The following is a 16,695-nucleotide window of genomic DNA, read 5'->3' as shown; positions in this document are numbered from 1 at the left end:
GTTTGCTCTCCCCGACTCCAAACCGTAATCTCCACCTGGTTCTTCTAATCCTTTTTACAAGTTAATGGTTCATTTCTGTTTCTTCGGCTCTTGCGTGTCACAGCCAGCATTTAAGTAATGCTGGCTGGGGGCTGGGGGCGGGGGGGGGCGACAATCCCAGGGAATGTCGTTCAGGGAGTGCTTTCAGGAACCCAGCACCATAGACAGGACAATTTCCTTTGATGAATTCCCGCACTGTGAGCTCCGAGTTTCAGTCATTCTCTCGCTGGATCTCTCGCAGCACAGCAGAGAGTGACCAGCACTGAAGGCCACAGCGGTGCACTATTGCAGGACAACTTCTAATCTCTCATGTTACTCTCGTTAACACATCTCTTATCCGCCCTGAATTGAGAAGGGGTTTTATCTTATGGTTATCGTGTTCCTGAAGACTCTATGGATTTAATATAAAAACAATGTGTAAATAGTTGTAGCCTTTGTTTCATTAAATTGCAATTAACTTGTGGAGAGAAAGCCAGATGTAGACATTTGTTTTTTATTCCAAAGTATAATTTTTGTAAATTTAGTTTTCGTTAATAAAAAGGTTTTGAAAATTTTGTGTCAAACTATTAATACAAATAGTCACTACACTTCACAGTAAATCTTTTGTCAGCCTGGCGAAGTTGGTAACACTCCTATCTCGAGTCAGAAGGGCGCAGGTTCAAGCCCTACATTGGGGCTTTGAACTCATCGTCAAGACTGACTGTGCAGCTCATTGCTAGTGGAAAGCGCTGCACTGTTTGAGGAGCCATCCTTTGGATGAGACATTAAAAGCAAAGTCCCTTTGAGCTGGGTTCAAGATCCCACACCACTATTTAGAAAGAGAAGCAAGTTTCTCCCACTGTCCTGGCCAACAACCCCCCAGAATGTTTCTATAAATCAGTGGCAATTTGTGAGCGAATGCAGCAGACTTGTGCTGAAACAGCCACAAAATGACCAATATATTTTTAAATCTGAGGGAGTGTTGGTTAGAAGACCAGGAGAAACTCCTTTTACTTTTCACACAGTCCACGGGATCTTTAACAGGCAGCCAGGACCCTCAGTTTAACATTTCAGCCCAAGAATGGCGCCTCCAGCAACATAACTTCCTCCAGGACTACAAGTGGAATGGCGGCTATGGATACGAACTCCAGACTCACACTTGCCTTGCTCAAAGTCCTGGACATTGGCCTTGATTGAGAGAGGCAAAGGTGCTACCAACTGAGCCGTGGGTTAATCTGCTCTGGCCAAAGAGGCTGATCTCAGTTGCAACCTCCATCAAGATGACATTGGGAAGGGAACAAAGGAGGTTTGCTTCCCAATGCCCGGCTAGAGGTCAGCAGCTGAACAAGTGGTCTCCTTACGACAACCTCCAGACACAAGATGTACTAGTTACAAATCCTTCGGTGACTTGTAACTTAGGGTCTCAACCACTGGTTCAGAAGAACATCCATTTTTGGATCAACAGTATGACTGAAGACAACCAAATTAAAACATTTTGATGACCTCGAAAGTCTGAAAAGCAATGTGTAACATGCAACATTTACATACGTTTATAGATTGCCCTTCAAGCGCGTAGCATCTCAGAGCGCTTGATGTGGAGTTGACACTGAGCCGGGGAGGGAGGGGACACAGACATTGTTAAAGAGGAACATCATCAGGTGTGATCTGAAGACAGACAAGAGGAATTGAGGCAGAGTTCCAGAGTTTCAGGACATAGTGGGTGAAAGCACAGCTGCCAATGGAGGAGCGGAGGGGACGAGGGACATGTAGAAGGTCAGAGTCAAGTAGGGTGACAGCAGGTCGGAGAGGGAAAGGAGGGAGCTAGGCCATGAAATGATTTGTACAACAGTGTGAGCGAGGATCTTGCAACTGACCAGTTCTGCAGTCGGGAGCCAGTGGAGCCTGGTAATGATTGGGGTTGATGTGAGTGCAGCGCTTGGTAGGGGTGAGAATATGGGCAGCGGATTTTGGGATTAAACACATGGTTACGGAGAGTACAAATGCAGACAAATTGCCTCGACAAAACCCAAGCCCAGTCACCTGCTGCTGGTTTATTCTTTACATAATCCTAACAAAAAAAAACACTACAGTGTATAGTTCTATACATACTACATGCAGGATTAAACGGTAAAAAAAGATACATATTTTGAGTTACAAGTCCATAACTTTATATCTTTATCAAAAGATAGATCAGGTTCTTAAAGCATTAGTACAGATACGATCACAGATTGTTAACTCTCACAAAGCCCTCTGTGACGGTATAAAAAAAAAGTACGACACTGATATACGTGGAACGTCGTGATTAGTGTTTACAAAGAACTAAGTGTGAATCTGGGAGTTCCGTGGCCCAGTCTCCAACCGAGGACACTTCTGCAGGTCTTACACTGGGATCATTTGTCACATTCCGAGGTCAATGCAGACATCGGTACGAAATGGTTCAAACTTTCACGACAGTTAAACGACAGAGTGCAGGCCAAAGGTATCGAGGTCGAGGCTTATTCGAGCGCCGGGCAAAAACAAAACAAAGTTTCAAATCCATTCCAGTTACTTACGCGTGAATATAGGAGAGTGGCCCAATGCAAGAGTCGTGCACACAGATGATAAAGAGTGACTGACAGTCACGCACACACACACACATGCACGGAGAAAGATACAGAGAAAGACACGCACTCATGCACAGATACAACAAACACACGCACACACACACACGCACAGACACAAACAAAGAACGATACAAAGATCAAGTGAGACACACACACACTCGTACACACAGTTTCAGAGAGAGCAAGAGAGGGAGAAAAGGAAATAGGGGGAGACCTATCCATGCAGTGTGATGCACAAAAAGACACTTGTGCAGAAATGCATCGCCAAACAGATACCATCCGGGGATTTTTCGAACAGATCAAGAATTCTGGGGGAAAATATCTCCAACTTCCTCGTGCATACGTACACAAAGATAGAAGAGAGGTTAAGATACAGACAGACTCACACATACTCAGAGACAGATGCACACATACACAGAGGCAGACGCACACATATACAGACAGCAAGCCCTACAGAGAGAATGTGGGGGGGGGGGGGGAGGGGAAGGCAAGTGTCAAAATTTTAATTTGTTAGAACTCCCACCCTCTGGGACGCAGAAAGTAAAAGGGAGATTAGCAGCCCCACGGCCAAGAACAGGAGCCCTGAGACAGGATCATGGCAGACAAGGCATATCAGAAAGGCCCACCTTGACTTCACCTCCCACCCCATCCCTCCACCCAACTTCTCTGAACGGTCGACAGATGGAAAGATAACACTGCCATTTGGTTATTAAGATTCCATAATTGTAGTCAACTGAAAAATTCTCTGAGCCACGTACAGCACTTTAAACAGCACGTGTTAACTGCAACAAATTCATGGCATTAAAAATTCCAACCTTTATTACGGTCCAGGATTCGCCACTCTCTGGCGTCTCGGGAACGAAAAGCAAATTAAATAATAATCTGGACTTATTTTTCTAAATTTGACAAAATGATTAACTTTAATCTGTGAAAAAAATGATAGGGTTTTCCATTAGGTATTGTTAGCTTTTATCTAAATCCTGCAACTGATTACTTTAGCAACAATATTCCGTAGCCACGATCTCACTGCCTTTTACAGCTGCAAAGAAAAATATTAGAAAAAAAAACAGCCAATCTCGGCCAAGGGACTGACTGGACTTTACATTCAGCCTCAGATTCCTGGGCTTGGGGAGGAGAGAAAAAGGAAGCAAAAAGAGAGGTGGGGGCTAAGGGGTTTAATTGCAATGCTAGATTCCCTGCTGGAAGTGACTGGAAAGCACATTGATTCAGAACGGAATTAGCTCGGCTGCAATGCCCCCTCCAAACCGCCCCTACTCTTGGACAAGCAAAGAATGGATATCTGAGCGAGGCGGGAGAGGGAAGTCCATCTATGGGAAAGTGCTTGAGTCAACACCTTCGGGTGGGGGCTTGAGGTTGAAGAAACTTGTGATGTGGCGGATGAGGAAAGAGAAATTAAGAAGCTACTGTTCCGATCCATTTCAGAGCGAGCTAAGTAGCAGTGTCACACACCCAGACTTGAGTTACTTACGGTTTGTTGAAAAGATGCATCTTGATTAACAGAGCTGGAGAGGGATAAGGATGAGGAAGAGGAGCATTTAGGTCAGAACTGAGAATGAGAAGCTTCCTTACGAGGGTACGGCTCCGCCGAGGAGAACAGAGGGGGACTTGCCCCTGTGTTAAGGCAGTCGCTGGTACATTTTTGACCACCTCAAGTCTGAGGCTATTCCCCATCACTAATCATTGGACAGATAGGGTTTCCTTAATCCCCTCAAAAAGGAAATAAAGAGGAGCAAAAACCCTTTCTCGACATGGGGTAAAAATGACTGACGGCCAATGCTGTAGGGAGTACTTAATGCAAAGAGGGGGAAGGAGAATAGCACCTTACTCCCCACATCCCACTTTACTGCTAAGAAACGATTTGTCCATTTGCGCCGCACTCTGGCGGTGACCTGTGCTACTCCAAGCTGAGGTCCTCACAGCTCTCACCTCCCCATGGACATGTCCTGCTGGCCTGCAGCAGTCTGATACAATGCCCACAGCCTGCTCTCAGCGAGTTAAATAACAGGAGCATCACCATTCCTCCTTAGGTACCACTTACTACGCTGGTGTTTCAAATGATGTGCTCCTCTGACTCCGATGGCTCACCGGGTAAAGCCACAATCTGGGTCAGAGCTACATTACACAGAGCACAAGTTCAGGTTCCTGGCCTGAGTTTAGTTGTTCCTGGCTGGAGCAGCATTTGGGACAACTATCGGCCTGTTTTTTTTTCGGGGGATGGGGAGGTGGGAGGGAGTGGAAAGAAGAGGATTTTTTTTTTCTTTTTTTTTTAAAAATCAGTTTGGTTCCTGTTCCCAACCCAATCTCCAGTGATCACTGCTAAAAACTGCAGCGGCGAGGACAGAATCAGCCACAGTGTGAGGTTCGCAAGGGTTGCGACTTTCACAGAATCAGCTGCGATGCCCCCCCTCTCCTTCCCGGCTATTGGATAACCTGCAGACCGCGTCTGGGCTCAGATAAAGAACGGCCTCTTGGGCAGGTTTCAACGGGCGCCCAGCACCCTTACGACTGTTCCCAGCACGAGGCAGGCAGCCCCCGAGAGGAGAGGAGGAGGAGAGGAGGGAATCAAAAAGAAAAGTCTAATTCGGCTCTTACGCTTCTGTCAGCCCGAGCCAGAACGTTAAGGAAAAGGATCCGTGCTCCTGAACACCGACCTCTCACACACCTGCTGGAGGACATTCAGAGCAGCTCGGGTGCACTTCAGACCTCACATTAACCCAGGGAAAAAAAAATCAAACACATTTTTCCTGTCGATTCAAAATGACACGATGCATTGGATGCCACGGAACACTGTACTGTGGGAACAAACAGAGGACGACGTGGGTTCTTAAATTAAAGGAATGTTTCAAAAGCATCCCTCCATTTGGATCAGTTCCGGTGTCCAGTTCAGCACGTTTAGTGAGGTAATGGGACCAAGACGTCGACATAATTGACTGGGAAGAATCCCGACTGGCCGTGGAGCATTCCTTCATACCAGTTGTCGTCGATCTGGTTGGTCAGTGTGATGATATCCCCCTCCTTGAATCCAAGTTCCCCCTCGTTCTCTGGCTCAAAGTCGTACAGCGCCTTGCAGCACGGCTGATCGAGGTGAGCTTGAACAAAACACAAGAGAATTCAATCAACAGCTTGCACAAAGGAAAGCCTAATAACGGGTCTGATATTACCTCAGATTCCCATTCCGCTCACTGGCTTCAAAGATGTAAGATTTTCCTTACAGCAGGAACTTCCTGTTGAATCAAAATTAATCTGAACAGTGAAATACTTGGAAGTAACATCTGTGCTGCGGACTGTAACTCACAACAGTTTTCTTTCTTCTGTGACAATTGCATGCTGTTAATATGCCAGTAGAGCAGCAGTTAGCTTCGGGGATCATTGGAAGTCATCATGGGGGACTAATCTGCAGCTTCTGTAAACTGTAGCATTGTGCGAGAGCACCGTACTGTGGCAGACCAATTTTCAGTCTTTGCCACTTTTCGGGATCAGCCGATATTCGCGCACCAAGAATTGCAAGCTATGCAGCAAATCCATTTGACTGACAGCCAATTAGCCCTCGGCACCTCCATTCGTACACAAGTCCAAACAAAACTTCCATCAAAAACCTGCTCTAAATTTAGAGCACGGAGTGCTGGAGTGACTGTTGCAGGCTCGCTTGCGATTTGTTTGGAACGTAAACCAATACTGATCATTTAGCCATCAACAAAATTAGCTTCCCTGCTGAAATAAAACACTAGCAGAAAACTTCCAACACCCTTCATAAAAAGAAAACCTGAAAACAAAGACAGAAGTCGCTGTGAATGCTCAGCAGGTCAGGCAGCATCTATGGAGAAAGGAAAGTGAGTCAACATTTCAGGTCCACGACCCTTCCATGGACCCAAAACGTTGACTCACTTTGCTTTCTCCATCGATGCTGCCTGACCTGCTGAGTGTTCCCGGCGCCTTCTGTTTCTGTTTTCAAATTTCCTGCACCTGCAGTATTTTGCATTTTGGTTATAAAAGAAATCCTCTTTTACCGCGCATTCGGTCATCTCCCCTCCTACTTCCTACCTGACCTGGTTTCCAGTTTGTCTCTGTGAAGGGTTTTGAGATGTTTAACGATAATAATAATAATAATCCTTGCATTTGATATAGCGCTTTTCACGTCGGGAGGACGTCCCAAAGTGCTTCACAGAATATACTGTAAAGTGAATTGACTGTATATTTGTGGGCGAACGCGGCAGCCAATTGCGCACAGCAATGTCCCACAAACAGTCGTAGATTGAAAATGACCAATTTATTATTGTTTTTGGTTTTGGAGGGATTATTATTAGGCTCTGTGTGGAGTAAGGAAACTTGCCCAAGGTTTCGCCCTCTGCCTGGAATTGAACTCAGGTCTCTCACTTGCAAAGCGAGTGCTCTAACCACTGAGCTACAGGACTCCACGATGTGAGGCGCAAAGCTTATTGTGGTGCTGAGATCTCAAGCCTGAGATCTGGAAAGGAGACAATGTTGTGTTGTGCCAGTGGGTGGTGCTGTGCTGCTGCTAAAGATGCCGCCAACCGCGCGTGAATCACCACCAAAAAACTTCAAACATTAAAGTATCTGCCTCTCACGTGGGAGGAACAAAACCAGCCACACAGCCCCACACTCAGGAATGACTGTTAACAGCTCGTTGTCATTATTTTCAGAGTTTTTTTTACGATTCATAGGACAAGCATCGATCGGCGCTCAAACACGACAGGCCCTGCAGCCCTGGAGAAGCGGGAAACAGATCAGGCGCTTGGGCCCACTACTCACGAGGAGACCCAGCCGATGCCGTCCGTGGCTTTTCTGAGCGGAACGAAGCTGTTTTGGAGCACAACAGAAAATAAGAGTTCAATGTAATGTATTAAATGGGACTGAAGTGCAGCTCAAGGATAAACCATTCATACTAATCAAACTGGATCTAAATCTAATCATTTTCTTTCTCCCCCCAAAAACCTAATGAGTTTTCTCCTCCAATAGGGTGACTAAGGCTGCGGTCTTCATTGACTGTCAGACTGCACTATTCCCTGTGGATTATTCATTCCCCTTTTTCTTCTCTCTCATTAAGTTGATAGACTAAGCGCTTTGGGACGTCCTCCGGACAGAGAAGGCCTATACAAGTGGCAATTGTAACCTCCATTGAAATGTGGCAGGACAGAAGGACGCATGGAACAAGAAGTCTACCTGGTCCATCAAGCCCACTTCCTCAACATCCACACAAAACCTCTCCTATCCTGCCCTCAGGTTACCCAGTCTACCTTCTGGGGGTAGTTTTATGTAGAGCCTTCCTAATTCCAAAATATAATAAACAAACAATGCAGTACATTCAACTATCACATCGCCACGAGTCTGTCCTTTCATCCAGACATTAGTCTCTTCCTTTGGCGGCGTCCCATGTAGTTTTTGCACAGCTTTAATAATAATCTTTGCACTTGATATAGAGCCTTCTCGCATCGCTTCTCACCAAAGCACCTTGAGATGCCTGGAAGACGTGATAAGGCACTATATCAAATACAATTATCATCATTGAGATTTCTCAAAGCGCTTTGCAGGATATACTGTAAAGTAGTTTTGACTGTATTTTGTAGGCAAAACTCAGCAGCCAGTTTGTACATAGCAATGTCCCATAAACGGCCATAGAATTAACCAATTTTTATTGAGGGCATTGTTGGCCAGGATACCAGGAAGCTTTCAAACTTCACAAATCTATTGATCTTTACAAACCAGATCTCGTCTTAAAAATAAAAACTATGATGAATTAATTTCTCTGTCCCTCCCCCTCATACAAAAGCCCAACAGTTAATGGAAGCTTGCCCTCCATATTCATTTATATGCGTTTTGCCCGCAAATATACAGTCCAATTCACTTTAGTCTGTTCTGTGAAGTGCTTTAAGACGTCTATTATTATTATTAGTATTATTATGTCAGTCAATCAGAACAGTCAGGGAAACTAATCAAAATTGAATTACAGACAAATGATCAAATAACATCAAATAAGAGATGACACTTGCTTTTGAAACCAATTTTAACTCACAGAAAGAGATTCGAAGTGTAGGGGAAATTCAGGGAAGAGCTGGACCAGGTACAAGCCATTACATAGAACAAAGGCAGCTGTGCATTCATTTGAGATATTACAGAGGTATCCCAAGTCCCTGAATAATTTATGTTCAGCATTTGTTCTTTCTGCTCTGCACCAGATACGAACAACAGCAGCAGTAGTTTAGCGTTCATACCCACAGGCACTGCTGTCACTTATGTGAAGGAGATGCTTAACAGTGCATGGATGTAGATCCATCTCTGTATGCCCGCTGAATGTCTGGTTGCAGTCAAAACATGCAGTCCATGTATACAGACATTGGCATGCACTGCATGTGTGCCATCACCATTCGCCCGGGCAGCAGGCATGAGTTTGCAGAACGGAGGGTATGGCAGAAGAGTGGGACTGGAGGGATTTGACGGTCAAATTGAGGATATCATGGATCACGTAGATAATAACAATGCTTGTATTTGACATAGCCTTATCAAGTTGTCCAGACATCGCAAACCGCTTCACAGAATATATGCTAGCGAATTGACTGCATATTATATGGGCAAAACGCAACAGCCAATTGCACACAGCAGGTCCTACAAACAGTCGTGGATTGAGTGACCAAATTATAAATTTTTTTTGGCAGGGATAATTACCTCTGGAAAGCAATCCGCCAATCGACTAACAACCAGGTTCCGACTTACTGTTAGGTAAACAGAGGCATGTGGAGTAAGGTTTTGCCCCACCTATGAATGAAACCCGGGTCCTCTCACTTGCGAGGCGAGTGTTCTAACCACTACACTGCAGGATTCCACACAGATGGGAGGGAGGGATATTTTTCACTGGGTTGAGGTACAATAAATAGACCAGGCAGTAAGTAAATCTACTCCTCACCAGATACAGCTTGGTGCTAAACATTACAGAGTTTGGTGAGAAAAGGCCTGATCACGCAACAACTGATAAATAACACTCACATGTGCAGTCAGCCTTTTACACATAGAACAAAGCTTCGCTCTCCTCAGTCTGACCCTCGTCTGTCTCACTTGCTCTCTCTCTCTTATCCCCTCTCGAAAGAGAATACTTCTGAAGGAAGAGGTGGTAGCAATCTGGTAAACTAATCTAGTCCATATATTAAGCCCGACAGCCTGCCAGCTGGATCACATGTGGTCTCAACTAAATTTTCTGGTACGACTTCATACCACAATCAGAACAGCTCATCTAAGGGTGGTTTGGGGGTGGGGGGGGGAGAGGCAATCAGGGTCCTTGACAATGGCACCCAAGAATCAAATCAACCCTCTCGGTCTCAGTTGGCTACTTCCTGAACTATTCGGATGCCTAGCATTTCAGAGCACAATATCTTTTAACTCTGCAAAGCCAAATCCCTAAGGGGTAGTAGTAGTGGCCCTAGCTGGACAATCAGGGAGAATCTTGCCAGACTGTGCTCTCAATGGCAAAGCTGCGTAGCTTTAGCTGATTGAACTCCCAGCAGTAACCCACTGGAGGGTCCTCAAGCCTCAGCTCTCCTAACCTGTGCCTCATACTTTCCAGGATTAGTAAGCAAGGTAAGTCCCTCCATGCAGAGAGTGCACATGCCAGACACAGGGAATTTTCTGTGTGTAAGAGGGATACATATGGGGTTTGGATACTCTTTATGTATGGCGATGGGTTTCCAAATGTGTCAAGCACCCGACTGACCAAAATAAAACCGTCATTTCCCCCCTTCATTTCAGTCCAGTTTTCACAATTGGTACATCCTGTTCAGTAACGATCCAGATATTATCAAATTCTTCACCATAATAAAAACGGAAAAGATAATCTTGGTGCATTGCTGGTTGCAGAGCAACAGGAGGCCCAGCACATTCCTGCTGAGCACAATGAACAATCAGTCTCAGAAGATAGTGGGCTTTTGTTCCTCACCGATTTACTCCTGTCCCCTCCACTTAACCAACATCCACACATAATAATATTATTATTAACATCCATACATGTGAACCTTCGAACAGTACATTGGGTAGAATCAGTGTCACCCGAGTGTCAGCCTGGCTCAGTTGGTAGCACTGTCACCTCTAGGTTAGAAGCTTGTGGGTTCAAGTCCCACTTCAGGCCTTTGAGATCACAGTCTGGGCTCACACTCTAACTGAATGCCAGGAGAGTGCAGTGTGGAGTTATAATTCTTTCCATAAGACATTAAACTAAGATCCCGTCTGCCTGTTCAGGTGAATGTAAAATATTCTGTGGGGCTATTTGGAAAGAGAAGGGAGTTACTCCCAGTGTCTTAGCCCACAATTCCCTGGATAAAATTGGCCATTCACTTCATAGCTATTTGTGGGACATTGCTCTATGGAAACTGGCTGTTGTATTCGCCTAAGAAATACAGTCACTGCACTTTACACTAAATCCTGTGAAGCATTTTCAGACGCCCTGACATGAAAGCGATATAACAAATGCAGGAATTATTATTTGTCGAGAGTTAACAAACTGGTAAAACAGGTTTGATGGGCTGAATGGCCTCCTCCTGTGTTCTATGTGTCCTAAGACCAATGGACATACAGGAGCCCAGCCCAGCTCAGACTAACAGAACCTATCTCTCACCTTGTGTTTTTGTTGGTCCGCTGTAAGAGAAGCCACCATTAGAATGGTCTGTATCTCCGTAATCGGAATAACTACTTCTAGGTTTGGGCTGATATTCACGCCTGGGACGACCGGAAGCATCTTGTATCCTGCAAACAAAGAGTTAACACAAGAAAGGACGCAGGATTAACAGCAACAAACAACAACAACCACTTGAATTTATATACCATTAACGTTTCAGGCCGATGTCCTTTCGTCAGACAAAATGTCATCGGCCTGAAATGTTAACCTCTCTCCATTGATGCTGCCTGACCTGCTAACCTCCTGAGTGTTCCCTGCGACTTCTGTTTTTATTTCAGTGTTTTGCCTTTTACATTTATATAACACCCTAATGCGCGGGGCAGCAACTCAAAGCACTTATTAATCCTTTCCTAGTTCACAATAGTTGAACAGGAACTTTCAATACACTGAATCAACCCGTTTACTTTGTGGAGCTCAGCTCTGGAAGCTTGAAGTCCAGAGGAAAGAGCAGAAAAACTAAACAGTACAAGGGAGTCACATAGAACGGAACAGAAACGGTTCTTTGACCCAACTAGGCCTTATTTTTCGACAGTGGGCAGGATGACAATTGAGCAGAATACTCTCAATAATAATAATTATATCCTCTTGCATTTGATATAGCGCCTTATCACTTTGTTCAGACATCTCAAAGTGCTTCAAAGAATACATTGCAAAGTAGATTGACTGTGTATTTTGTGGGCAAAACGCGGCAGCTAATAGTACAGAGCAGCATCCCACAAACAGTCATGGATTTTTTTTAAAAAAATTGTTGTTTTCCTTGTGTTTCTGTTTGGTTTCAAAATGAAAACTAAAATTTAAACACTCTCCAGTCACTAACGCTTCTCCCTGTGGTCCAGACTGTGATCATATCCCAAACAGACTCCGCAGTCTTAACTAGTTCATGAAGGGTTTTTGAAAATATACTTCACATATGAAAATGACTCACTGACTCCTAGGCTGAGACATCTGCAACAAATTAAGGTTGCTGGTGGTTAGGAGTCAAAAATAAAATCCAGAGGTTTCAGACAGTTTTTAAGTCTTGGCTGCACATAAACAACTTCCTACCAACTGAGCAGTGATGGTTTGTGAGTTTTTACAATTTCTCCCATCTTGACCGTGCCAATTATGAGACAGGCTTGCAGGCGTTTAACTATAAAAGTCACCACCATTTGAGACGTCCTCCTGACGTAAAAAGCTCTATATCAAATACATGGATGATTGTTATTTTCTCCTTAAACTGAGCTTTTCATAGTTTCACTTTTACCTAAATCTTGCTCAAGCTTTTTATATTAAAGCACACTCGATTCTCCTCTACAGCAGGAAGATCAGCAAAAAACTGGAAATATGGAGCTTTGCAGATATGACTAACACTCCAAAGACATGTAGCTTACAGTGTTATCTTTGATAACGTCAGGATTCATGCTATTCATATGAAAAAAAGTGGTGCTTTGCCTCTAGAATTGATTTCACACTGACAAAAGGGGGAGAGGGGAAAGAAGGCAGGAGACAAACAAGCATGTGTGCGGTGGGGGGAAGGGAAACAAAACATTTCATTTCAAACTAGATCCCTTTGGAGCAGTGGGAGATAAGATTCCCATCGAGAAGCTGGTATGTGGCAGGCTCACAGTGGGGCAGCCGTGGAAAGTACTTACAAGTTCTGTCAAAGGCTAAAGTCACTCAACTTTGAAGGGTTATTCATTAACCAGAGGCACCAGCTCTGAGCAAATGTCCCCTTCTCACCCCCTCAACTCACACCACCACACACTTGTTTTTCAAAAGAACCTTTTTTGGCCAACAACCAACCCATCGCCAGGAAGTGTTTCCGCCAAATCAACATTTACAGGAGCAGTTTCCAAGGATACAGACCACAGACGGTGAAAAGAATGCATTCCGAGAAACTCGCAGAAAGTATAGGACTGAAACAAAAAAGAAATCAGCACTTCCAAAAAACCCCAAAGAATAAATAGTAAGGTCCAGGTCTAAATTCAGGGCAATTGTCCCATTATTGCAGGTCCCAATTTGCCTGGGTTTGAGACAAAACAACTAATCTAGTCTGACGTGAATTTCAATTAACCCCTTCCAGCCCATTCTTCCTTGAGTGAATGGCTTGGAGAAATCTGAACAAAAGCAGCAACAAAAATATTACATCTGTATAGCGCCTTTCACATCGGGAGGACGTCCCAAGGCGCTGGTAAGTGGCACAGTGATTCACGGTGAGTGGCAGAATGTGGGTGGGAGATGATTAGAGCCACCTGGAGGAACTAATACTGTTCTTTATTTTTAATTATTTTTAATAATTCCTTATTCTAAACCCCTGATAATAATCCCTCAAGAAAAAAAAACCAATAACAATTTGGACACTCAATCCACGACTGTTTGTGGGATGCTGCTGTGCGCTGCGTTTCGCCCACAAATATACGGTCAATTCATTTTACAGTATATTCTGTGAAGTGCTTTGAGACGTCTAGAAGACATGAAAAGCGCTATATCAAATGCAAGGATTATTATTATTATAATACTGGTTAGCTACGATATCTACATTTATTTATCATCTCCAGATAAGCGCATGTCAGTCCACTTCACAGGATATACTGTCAAGTGTCTGTATTTTGTGAGCGAAACACTGCAGACAATTACCCATAGCAATATCTCACAAATATCCATGGAGTAAGTGATCAATTTTATTTGGGGGATTAGCCAGGACACCCAAAAGAAGGAAACTCCCTTCTCTTTTTATTTATTGGTGAACCTAACACTGACACTAATACAATGCGGAGAATAGCCTCCTGCTGTGCTGCAGATTTCTAAGGTTCTCTCAGCTGCAGCTTTACCAGCTAACTACAACATCTATTTGCTCTCTCTGTTGAAGTTTGGTATGAACTGCTTGTATAACTGCTCATTTCTGCTACTGAGAAACTCGCACAACAAACAGACCTCCTTGCTTTTAAACGCAACCCAGTCATCAATACCAACTGTCTTTCCTACTATGTTGGGCAGGACCAGTTTTGCAGGGCTATGGGGAGAGCGCGGAGGAGTGGGATTGATTTGGAAGCTCTTTTAAAAGAGCCGGCACAGACACGATGGGCGAATGGCCTCCTCCTGCGCTGTATAATTTGACTTTAAGCTCATTCTCCTGCCTGTTTCGATGTTTTAAAACACTGTCCTAGACAGAGTGCCGCGCACAATGATTTAGTGTGACACACAGGTGTTTGCTATATGCAGGGTCTCCTCAACTGAGTGGAGTAAGAGAGTGTTTCTTACCTCTCCTTTAGTTTGTCTGAGAGCTCATCCAGTATCTGTACCGCTTGTCTGTGGTAATCAAGTTGGGCCTCCACCAGGGCTGACATTTGACTCACTTGCTCGATCTGCAAACAATTGCTCCGAGTTAAGCTTAGTTCAGGTTATTGCACACCCAGATTCTAGAACACGAAAGTCATTGACAGGTTCATTCCTCATAAAATAGGTTACTCTGCTTTATTCTAACTGTAAAATACTTATTTGCCAGTTGGAGGGCTCAGAATCTCAGCAGAGTTTCAGTGCCGGCAATTCAAAAGAATTGAGAAGTCCAGTACTCGCCAATAGTATAAACAGGCTCATCCTATCATTATGAGGTTAAACCTCAGTAAAAAGGAATTTCCTGCACTTTACCAATACAAAGGTCTGATGTCCATGTCCTGCAATGAACCTCTCATGGCTTTGGCAAGCAAGGTTGAGTGTATATCTAAATTTCCCAAAGCCTCATTGATCATTACAATGATCCTTCAGTCTGCTCAGTTTCTTTATATGAAATGCGTGAAGACATACTACACATTTCATCAACCTTGAAATGGAGAAGCACTGAACAGACACAAGTAGGATTAGAACCTCTGGTCCCAAGTTCTGTGCACAACTTATTGAGTTAGCCAGTTTGATCTAATTTTTGTATGTTTACGAGGAAGATACCAGGAAGTTCGTAGCCAGGACAAATGTAAGACAGAGACAGGGGATCAAAAAGAGAATTTAAGAAAAACTACCTCACACAAAGGGTAGTGAGTGTGTGGAACTCACTGCCTGAAGTGATAGTTGGTTGAATCAGAAGGTGGAGATGCATCTAAGAGGAAGTTAGACCTTCACATGAGGGAGATGAAAATATAGAATGATATGGGAAAGAGTAAAGAAATGCGTGGAGACAGCAATGATGTTTGATCAGATATTACTGGTTACTGCAAAGAACGCAGTGTAATGTGGATCTGTGAAAAGTAACCCCAGAGCAGGGCAGAGCAGACGGAGTTGCAAAGCTCCTTACGTCAGTTTCTAAAAGGTTGTACATGCTGGTCTCAGCCACTTCTTTGGACTCGTCAAACTTCTCCATGGCTTGTCTGATCTCCTCCTCAGGGATCTTGCCCTGCCGTTTCTTCTTGTAGTCGTAATCCAAGCGCCTGCCCTCCAGCTTCTTCAGGTGGTGCTGACAATCCAAAGTCAAGATAAATAGTTTAGAGCTTTAATTCGTACCATGCAGACTTCTAAATCAATGCAGAGCATTGCTAATAATAATAAAAATAGTAATGCTTCCATATGATATGGCACCATATCATGTTGTTGAGACATCTCAAAGTGCTTTACAGGATATACTGTAAAGTGGAGTGACTGTATTTTGTGGGCAAAATGTGGCTGCCAGTTAACCACAGCAATGCCCTACAAACAGCCATGGGATTGAGTGACTCATTTTATTTGAGGGATTATTAACTAGGACACCAGGAAAAAAAACATCCACCTGAACAGGCACCAGGGATCTCGGTTTAATATCTCATCCAAAGGCGGTACATCGTACAACACAATACACCTAGCACTGCACTGAAGTGTCAGCTTAGACAATGTGATTCCAAATCCTGACATGGGGCTTGAACCCACACCTTTCTGACTCAAAGGCAAGAGTGCTACCATTGCGTCAGATTAACACACAACACTTATTATCAAATGCAATACTTTTTTTAATAGAAAAAATTGACAAACGTTGCAGGCAATTTGTGCTGAGCAAGTTCTCTCAAACAGCAGTCATGCGACCGCCCAGAAGGTGGAAGGCAAACTAGATGGACCTTGGTCTTTTTTCGTCTAGCATTTCTTATGTTCTTATGAATGATATCTGCATTGTTTGTCAGGACACGCAGAACAAGCAGGAGAATCACCAGCGCAATGTGTTTTTATATATAAGTCGCCCTTTCCCAATAAATTACCTGTATTTCTTTCAAATCTTTATCACATAGACTCTGTAATGGATCAATAAAGTTCTGTTTGACTTCAATGTCCAGAGAGTCCTTCACCTCTGCCATCCTCTTCATTGATTCACCAACGTCGATGAGCGCTCCTCCTTCAATCAGACAGAATGAAAAGATAAAAATGGACTCAGTTTACACAGCA

General features: G+C 44.0%; 1 protein-coding gene across 2 annotated transcripts in view; it reads right to left on the bottom strand.

Annotated features, from left to right (window-relative positions):
• Positions 1-2,049: 2,049 nt before the first annotated feature.
• sh3gl1b (SH3-domain GRB2-like 1b) overlaps positions 2,050-16,695 on the bottom strand; it is a 75,312-nt gene continuing 60,666 nt past the window's right edge. The window contains exons 5-10 of one of the 2 annotated variants that reach the window (XM_007901129.2): positions 16,512-16,645; positions 15,584-15,742; positions 14,560-14,663; positions 11,260-11,387; positions 7,413-7,460; positions 2,050-5,731 (exon numbers count right to left, since the gene is read on the bottom strand). In XM_007901129.2, the coding sequence (XP_007899320.1) occupies positions 5,535-5,731; positions 7,413-7,460; positions 11,260-11,387; positions 14,560-14,663; positions 15,584-15,742; positions 16,512-16,645 (770 nt within the window). In that variant the 3' untranslated portion in view covers positions 2,050-5,534. The remainder of the gene's footprint in view (positions 5,732-7,412; positions 7,461-11,259; positions 11,388-14,559; positions 14,664-15,583; positions 15,743-16,511; positions 16,646-16,695) is intronic. The other variant, XM_007901130.2, reaches the window with a different exon arrangement.

This window comes from Callorhinchus milii, unplaced genomic scaffold, assembly GCF_018977255.1.
Source record: "Callorhinchus milii isolate IMCB2004 unplaced genomic scaffold, IMCB_Cmil_1.0 Scaffold21, whole genome shotgun sequence".
Taxonomy (NCBI): Eukaryota; Metazoa; Chordata; class Chondrichthyes; order Chimaeriformes; family Callorhinchidae; genus Callorhinchus; species Callorhinchus milii.
This window is presented reverse-complemented; position numbering and strand designations above follow the sequence as displayed.